The sequence below is a fragment of the Vigna angularis genome, chromosome 3 (assembly GCF_016808095.1).
Source record: "Vigna angularis cultivar LongXiaoDou No.4 chromosome 3, ASM1680809v1, whole genome shotgun sequence".
In the NCBI taxonomy this organism is placed as follows: domain Eukaryota; kingdom Viridiplantae; phylum Streptophyta; class Magnoliopsida; order Fabales; family Fabaceae; genus Vigna; species Vigna angularis.
Window position 1 is genome coordinate 16,248,757 of NC_068972.1, and position 9,235 is coordinate 16,257,991.

Consider the following 9,235-nt stretch of genomic DNA (forward strand, 5'->3'; position numbering starts at 1 on the left):
AAAAACTAAAAAGAAAAATCAAAACTAACTTTTTAGTTAAAATTGACTACTTTTTTATTAACTATAATTTAGCTTATGCATAAATTATATGATATATCTTATCTAAATTTCTCTCCGTTTTAAATTATATATATAAGCTGATTTTAAATTATCCCTATGGAAAAACAGTTTGTTTTCAAAAGTTTATTATTAGGCGTATGACCTACTCCCAGCATAATCAATAGCAGGCTAAGCAGAAACATAAACTTGACATAAGTTGAAATACATAAAAAAATTTAAATTCCTTCTAATGCAAACATTAACTCTAGCAAATCTCTAACCAGTTATGAAATATGTGCAACACGCCATGATCCAAAGTGAAATTTGCTATGGCCAAATTACAAACAAAAATCTTCCAGTGAAAAAGAATTCCTAAATCTAAAATTTCCAAAATTGATAGCTAATGAATCCAAGATATCCAAAGTCATTACGAAGCAGTCAATCAATCAGTCACTAAAGAAAATAAAAAGAAAAAGAATGAAAATAGGTCTAACCCAACTTATCCTAAAGAGGAAAATATGTGCTTGAAGTAATTACAGCTTATAGTACTTAAATTGCATAATCACATTACTAAAGAGGCTTTACAAGGGTATATCGAATTAAAAATGAACCATTTGCTCATAATTTTGCTCGTAATTCCACATCAACAGAAAATCTAGAACACAGTCACTAGCTTCTTCTACCTTCTTCTACCTGCATTCAAACAATTCAAGCAAGGTGTCCATATCTTAATCGCTACAAAACCAGCATCATTAACTGAATTAAACATAAGGGAAAAAAAAAGTGATCCTCAAACTAAAAAAACTCAGAATACAAGCCTGAAAAAATAATACCTTGGATAAATCTGAATGGTATTCCAGTGCCACCTACAAAATATTGGTAGAGATCCCAAACCCCGCATGCAAGATCCAATATTGTTTATTTACAATCTCGATCACAAAATATAGTTTATAACATCTAATCATGTAATTTTAAAACAACAATTCAAGCAATCCTTCCAAACAATTAGTTTTCTTTATTACCTTTTTATTGACACTTTCTCTTTCTCCAAAAAAAACACCTAACATTGACCTATTATTTAGATATAGAATTATAATAAATAATAACTCAAATTAGTGCAAAACTACCCTAGAACCAAAATAAAAAAGAAAACCCCTAAGAAAGCTCTAACAACACATGCAAGAGGGAAAAAAGACAATTACATATAATTTAAAACTGATTTAAGAATGACATTTTTTTTCACTTATCCTATTACAACTCTTTATGATATTGGTGTCATAAGTTCTCCAATGTCTTCTCAGAAAAAGATCATAATCAAGAAAAAAAAGAAAAAAAAAATTTCGATAAATGATTAAAATTAGTCTTAAAAAAACATGAAAATGAGAGTGAAAAATCTCTTTTTAATTTAAAAAAATTTACATTCATGAGATTTGACAAAAGTTATAAATAAAAAAAAAATATATTAAAATATAAAAAGTAACAATAAACAATTTAATTAAATTATGAATTGGTTAAATTAATTTATAAAATATAAATTACAATTTTTTATAACCAGTGTTTATTATGCTTAAAAATACTTTTGTGATGATCTTATTTATCTCTATAAATATATTTTTAATAAAAAAAATAAAAATATAGAGAAGAAAAGAAAATTTTAAAAGTATATATACTATTATAATATAAAGAAAATTTCTATACATATTTTTTCCAATTTTATGTTTTAATAACCACCTTTTTAAATAAAAATACCTATTCATAATAGTTTTTTGTAATAAATATTTTTTAAAATTTAAATAACGATTTATAGTTATTTATATAATAAAATAATTATAGAAATTATTTACTTTTATATTTAATAAAAATTATTTACATGCATGACTAGTATAGAACATTTTAAATTTTTTTTCTCGTTTCTTACTCAACCACACATTGAAATCACCGCGATTTCTCATCCTTTATATGTCACTCATGATTATGCGTATCCCTTATCCTCACACTCTACCAAAATATGAAGAAAACAATAACACTAATATAAGAAAAATAAAATTTAACACAATTGTCATTTTATAAATTAAAAAGTACAATTATTCCACCATCAGCGAGGCACCTACCACACTCGTTGAAAAAGAAAGACACAAACTTTGAACGTCATAATAGAAGAACTTTTCTAAGAAGGGGTTAAAAAAGAGGAAAATGTTGAAGGAAAAAATAAAAGATTAGAAAGACAATGTCCCACATCGAAGCTAACCTGCAAGAACCACTCCTCGAAGTCAAGTCCATTCCCATTGTTTTCCAACCACACTCTTTTCTTCTCTCCTTCTTCCCTAAGTATTCCAAACTAAAAGGGCAAACACGTCAAATTACACGCCTTCCCTCCCCATAAATCCTCCAACCAGATACATTCTCTTCCACAATGTAACTGGAGCGACAAGTTAAGGTTCACTTCACATCATCTAACTGTAGACTTAAAGGAAGGTTCCAGAACCAGTAAGATGGGCGAAGGCGGAGCGGCGACGGCAGTTGCGGAGGCACAATACTCGTTGGTCAAGACTTCGGTTTGGTGGGACATAGAGAACTGTCAAGTGCCCAAAGGGTGCGATCCCCACGCCATCGCGCAGAATATAAGCTCCGCTCTCGTTCGGATGAATTATTGCGGCCCTGTTTCCATCTCTGCTTACGGTGACACCACTGGTATCACTGCCTCCGTCCAACATGCCCTCTCCAGCACCGGCATCTCCCTCAACCATGTCCCCGCCGGTAATCCATTTTTTATCTCTATCCAATCCCCAAACTTGACTTGCTTGCCTATATCGCTTTGACTCGGGTTTTTTTCCCTGACCATCCAAATATTCTATTCAATTCCTTCAAAATGATTGATCTCGAATTTCACTGTTAACAGAACCTGAACTAACTTACTTGTTAGCATAGGTTTTGTTTCTTATGCTTATCATCATCATCATTATTATCGATTTTGTGACTTGTCTACTCCGGTTCAGGAAGGAGGATGCATTACTCTTATGTTTCCAGTAACCTAGCCTTGAATAAACTTACGGAACTTTTACTAGATTCCATGATCAAACCACTCCATTTATATCAGATCAATTAAAAGTTATATTTTTTGTACTATAAGAAAAAAATAAATAAATGAGAGAAGAGTTTGACTCTGTACTTTCGCTTATAACTAACAGTTGTTGAATTCTCTGCCATATTAGTTTGTTTGATTTTCTTGGTGTTCAATCATGCTTATCTTTTAGGACCATGTTGGTAGAGCCAAAAGTAATAAAGATAGAAATTTTTAAAAAATGAATGGAAATAGTGAGAAATAAAGGGGAATATGGTTCTTGTGGATCTTATCAAACAACTGATATTCTTTTCACTCCTATTTTCATCCTCCCGTTCCTATTTTGTTGGTACCAAACAAGACATTAAATATGGAATTGAAGAAGCCTATGGTGTGACAGTCTATTTATAATCATAATACGGTTTTTTCACCATTGATGTAATTTGACGGTACAAGTTTTAAAGAAATACCCACACAGACAAGGCGTGTCAACTTGTGAATCGACTTGACTTTACTGTAGATGAACTGAAGTAGTATCAAATTATAACTACTTGTGTGATGTAAAAAGTATTTAAAAGTGAAATTACCACAACTTGAGATGACTTGACTTTTGAAATTTTATATAATATATTATATTTAATTTTTAATATTATTAAATTATAATATTATTAAATTTTTTATTATTTTATATATTATTTAACTTTTTTATATATTTGCGTATTAGATGAAATAGTTATTTTATTTTTAAAATATAGATTTATAAAAAAGTTAAGTTTCATTAGAAATTAGAAATGAATTTGGATTTCCTGCTTAATTGATTCAAATATTTGGATTTGGACTTTAAAAAATTCCAAACTAGTTTTGCACAATAAGTAGATTTGGATTTGAAATCAGATTTACATATTTGGATCTATATTGGATGTGGATTGCATCTTTAAATATCCAATCCATGCCCACTCCTATCAATGGTTTACTGATTTGTTAGTCTTCTCTGTTGAAGTACGTTGATATTATGTTATGAACCTCTGAGGTGACAATCAATTTATAATGATCATGAGAAGGGGTTGTCAACGAGTTTACTAATTTGTTAGTCTTCTCTGTTGAAGAACCTTGTTAGGAGCCTCTCGGGATAATTTGTTACAAATCTATCTACTTTCCTGATAATGGTGAACTTCAAATAATGAATTCGTGTAATTAATGATTTCATATTTTTACTGCCAGGTGTTAAAGATGCAAGTGACAAAAAGATTCTTGTTGACATGTTATTCTGGGCTGTGGACAATCCTGCACCTGCTAATTACTTATTAATATCTGGTGATAGAGACTTTTCCAATGCTCTTCATCAGCTGCGGTTGAGGAGGTATAATATTCTTCTTGCACAGCCTAAGAAAGCTTCTGCACCCCTAGTAGCAGCTGCTAAGAGTGTGTGGCTTTGGACTAGTCTCTTGGCTGGAGGACCTCCCCTTACGAAGGGTGAATCACTACAACTTGCTAATAATGACATCCGATCCTCTTCTGACTCCATACAAAGTACAGTCCATAATGCCTTTCAGATACCGCAGTATCTGGAATCCTATTCAGAAGTTCATACTGGAAATCAGAAATTTCCTGGTACAGGAAGGCAACTTGATTCTAGACATCATGGGAAGACGAATGGGAAAAATTCAAGTAAACCAAATGGACCCAAGGTCTTGAATCCAGCTCCAGTTGGACTTCAAGAAAATTATGGCTATATAAGTTCTTCTCGACCTGGCAACTATACCCATGGTGTTCCCCCAAGTGGTTCTACTACAAATTTTGCCCATAATGTTCCCCCAAGTGAATCTACACCAAATTTTACCCATAATGTTCCCCCAAGTGGTTCTACTCCTAATTTTACTTGTGGCAATCCTGATCAAATGCGGGGCAATAATGGTACTCCACCAGGAAATCATCAAAATCCACATTCACAGGCATTAAGATCAAATTATTTTCCTTTGCAGCCTCCTTTTGCACCAAGCAGTTCATTTTTCCCAAATTCCCAAACTTTTGCAACTTCAGTAGTGCCAACTAGAACCTGTGGGCCCAGCTTTTCTGCAGCACCACTTACGAAGGTGCCAGATGTTGGTAATATTTATCCTAGTAACGCTCAGGATCCACACCCCGTTAAACATTTGAACGGGGACTTGAAACGGAGTTCTTGCAGTATTTCTTCAAATCCTATTATTAAGTCGATTGATGAACCACATGGGCACATGATACAGAATGCACAACATTTGTATAGTGGCCATTCACATGGTCCAAAACACCAACCTACATCAGCAACTGTGGGTAATAATAATCTTCCTGGTAATGGTATGTGGGGATCTCCAGGATTTCCTAAACCTTCTGAATACGTCCAAGGTCTTATAGGGGTTGTTTTACTTGCCTTGAACACACTAAAAACTGAAAAAATTATGCCAACTGAGTCAAATATAACGGATTGTATTCGATGTGGAGATCCCAAGCATCGCAGTACAGATGTCAAGAAGGCTCTGGAGAGTGCAGTTGAGCAGCAGATGGTGGTGAAGCAAAAAGTAGGTGCTTTGCGGTTGTTTGTTGGTAAGAATGATAAAGTTTGGAAGTGTGTAAACACTATAGGTGGTAATCCTAAGAAGCACTCAAAAGAGACGTGGAATGAAATTAAAAAATTTCTATCTACTTCTTCGGGAAGATTAGCAATAATGAGTACGCAGTGCAAGTAAGGATTCTGTAACTTAGTTTATTTTTAGCTGCTGAAATTTTCTGCTTCTCATTATAAGTATATATTTGTCTTTTCCCTAGGTACGAAGCAGGTATTGTGATTAAGAATATGTGCTTGAAAAATCATGCTTTGGGTGATGTCCTACAAATTTTGAACATAGCGATTACCGTTAAAAAATGGATTGTGCATCAACAATTGAGCTGGCAACCACTTAAAGTCACCCTTACTGAGGTCAATTCTGATTCAGAGGTCGTAGGATGCCAATAATTCGAAAAGGCATGCCGGCAAAATGAAACAGTTATCTGAATCAACCTCTCTTTGTAATGCGAATCAAAGGTAGTTAGTAATAATGAGCTGTAGTATGTAAGTAGCGTGAATGCTATAGCTTAAGATATAATTGATTATTGGTAAGGTTCTTCAATTCTGATCAAGGGGCAAAAGAAATTAGCTTTTGGACCACAACTAAAACTTGAAACTTACAAACCCCAAAGTCTCTTCTGGTTGCTGAGGTTCAAATTCTCAGCCACTGGTTTCTTATACATCACAGTGGAAATACTCTCCTCAAAACTTTGGCTTCTACTTATGTTTTTACACATACTTTGTTTGGATATTGACTTATTGAACGGAACCCGTGAATCCTTTGACTTATGCCTCCTAAGTTGCGTCTAGGATAATGACCGAACTATGGATTAGTGGAAGTTTGTCAATCTTCAGGCAAGCTACCGGAATCCATTGTGTTGGTTTATCACCTGGGAAAGGGTCTATCAAATCATATTCATTGTTCAGGGAATGTGGAATGCACTTCAGAAACTGTTGTATTATCATGTTTACTGGTTATCCTTGAAGCTCATGACTTATTATATTGACCGTCGATCCAAAAAAAACACCATATTGACCCATGCACAGGGCATGTTTCTGGAGGATTTTCACTATCAATAAAATTCACTACATGGAGCTTTTGGAAATGATCAACGATCGTGGAACCAGAATGATTTCTATATCTCTTGAGTAGATGGTGCTTGTAGAGTTGTGATTTTTAATGTTCATACTTTGCTTGGAGTTGGCTTTTGGCATAATTCTCAAATCATAATTGGGAACTTTGGCCATTCCGTTGGGAACAGATCTCTGCTCCTGCCGCATTCCATTTTCTTTCAATGCTAGGAACTTTGTGTATAAACACAGTATATCATATTTATCTAAACGTATGCTTTCTGTAAAGTATATATCGTTTTAACGAAGTCTTATTATTGTAATTTTTATTTTTTTTTTGCTTTTAAGTGAGTCCTGATTGTGGCATCAAAAGCCCGTTCAGTTTGTCTACTCCAATAAAATATTCTTGTCTTTTCAATATTTTGATGTTGCACTTGAGTGAATGTTGACTCCATAAGCTTAACATCGGGGAGTGAAACCAAGTTGTTATAGAGCTGCCTGAGTAATTTATTAATCTGTATGCTCACAAGTTTTTATGAGAAGCGGTTTAATCAATGAACTTGAATTTGATGGTTGGTTAACAAATAGATTAAGTTGGAATATTGTTACGTTTTTTTGCATTCCCCTTAAATAAATTGAGTCCAATTTTTCTTTTGGTAGTTGCTGAGCAAACCTGCCTGTAAAGGGTTTTGAAAAAAAAAAACTTGTTGATTGTGATTTAATCCTTTGTAAGTTTATTCTTTTAAGTTAAAGTTAATTTTAATCCTCAATGTTAAGAAAATGATTTTAGTCTACAAATAAATATAAACTATCAAAGAGTGATATTTTAAAATAAATAATCTTATGCAATTTCATTACTATCACACAATCACATATACTATAATAGAAAATTTATTTAACAAAAAAATATTCAATAAAAAGTATTTATTGGCGTCTTTCAAATATATATTGAGCAAGTTGAGATTAACACCTTTAAGTATATTTGGACTCCATGGATTTATGACAAATTTAAAGCATCCAAGATCCAAAACTCTTGACGATGTGTAATAATTTTTCTTTAACTTATTTATATTTATGTTGTATTTGTTTTGGGTATTTCCTAGATTGAAAAGCGAGTGGAAGGATAGTTTGTTTCAACAAATTTGAAATGATTTAGAGAGATGAATTTGTGGGGGAGCGAAGGCCTGAGACATTCCGATTGGATGTAGAGAATATGAGGAAATATTATACACACATTATGCATTTACATATTTGACTCTCCAAAGCATTGATAAAGGATTTTACGTCCATTGACGAAGGTAGGTAAAGGCTTCAATTCACTATAAATGCATGAGTTAGTATTTGAAGGTGTATTTATGGTTTTGTGTTTTCCATTTGAGGATTTGTTGTGAGTTTCTGAAATTATGTTGCTGTGGTGCAATTACGAAGGTGGGTGGTTCCAATGGTGGTACTATTGTTCTTTGTGATGGTTTCGAGCAAATGTTTTGGTGCTTTGATGTGTTGGTGGTGTTTCTCTTGGTTTGCGATCTTACTGGTGGTGTGCTTTCCGATGTGGTGTATCGATGGTTGTTGGAGTCAGTGTTGTTGGAGTCAGTGTTGTTGGAGTCAGTGTTGTTGGTGGGCGTCCTCAGTGCTAGTAGTGTGGACCATAGTGTTGGTCATGTGGTTCTCGTCAGAAATGACAATGCGGGACATGCTAGGTGGGTCGGGCCGTAGGCCGGTATTGAAAAATGTGGAGTGTTACTTCCTCCACCACCACACATTGCTTCTTACACCTTCCTAAATATTTTTAATTCCAAAAATATTCTTATTTATTTTTACCTTTTATATTTTTAACTTTTTTTAAAACCCTAATATCTACTCTCTTATTCACTCAGTCGCACACCACATCCCCACCCCACACTCTTACTCTCTCTCCCTCTCTTATTCTCCTATTTCTCTTTCCCTAATTTTTCATCTTCCTCTTCCCCAATTTACCATTTTCGTCAATGTTTTCTTTTCCTTTGCTTGGTTCGTGCTGGGTTCATGTTGTTGCTTGATTCATGGTGAGTTCATGGTATTGTGGAGTTTGATGCTTTCTTTGTTGTTGTCTCTGATCCAGGTTAGTGATTCTATAAGCACCTCTGTTTTGTGTTAAATGAAGAAGAAGATAAACGCCACATGTTGCAATGGATATGGAACATCCGTTGAGCCTTCAACGAATCTCAATATCTATGGACGGACAGATATCGAGATCCGTTGAAGGCTCAATGAAATTCTCATATCCGTTGAAACCTTTCAACGTTTTGGGTGTTTTCCTCCATTGAAGGTCAAACGGATCTCCCATATTCGTTCAGGCTTTAGGGTTTCGTTTTCTTGTTTTTTTTGTTATTAATTTAATTTTATTTAGGTTGTTAATTTTTGTACATTTATTTTAATTTAATATTTTTTGTAATATTATTTATTTATAACTGAAGTGTTTGTAAAAATAAAATAAAAGAAAG

At 33.5% G+C, this 9,235-nt stretch overlaps 1 protein-coding gene across 1 annotated transcript; it reads left to right on the forward strand.

Annotated features, from left to right (window-relative positions):
- Positions 1 to 2,301: 2,301 nt before the first annotated feature.
- Positions 2,302 to 7,060, forward strand: LOC128195736 (uncharacterized). The gene is made up of 3 exons (XM_052874130.1): positions 2,302 to 2,796; positions 4,322 to 5,819; positions 5,903 to 7,060. Exons 1-3 carry the CDS (start codon positions 2,532 to 2,534, stop codon positions 6,087 to 6,089), a joined length of 1,950 nt encoding a protein of 649 aa, XP_052730090.1. The 5' UTR covers positions 2,302 to 2,531; the 3' UTR covers positions 6,090 to 7,060.
- The last annotated feature ends 2,175 nt before the right edge of the window (positions 7,061 to 9,235 follow it).

Excerpts from the sequence above, each read along its gene's own strand:
- LOC128195736 (XM_052874130.1), top strand. The coding sequence starts at position 2,532 with ATGGGCGAAGGCGGAGCGGCGACGGCAGTTGCGGAGGCACAATACTCG. Across the intron at positions 2,797-4,321 it reads CCTCAACCATGTCCCCGCCG|GTGTTAAAGATGCAAGTGAC; the intron begins GTAATCCATTTT and ends TTTTACTGCCAG. Across the intron at positions 5,820-5,902 it reads ATAATGAGTACGCAGTGCAA|GTACGAAGCAGGTATTGTGA; the intron begins GTAAGGATTCTG and ends TCTTTTCCCTAG.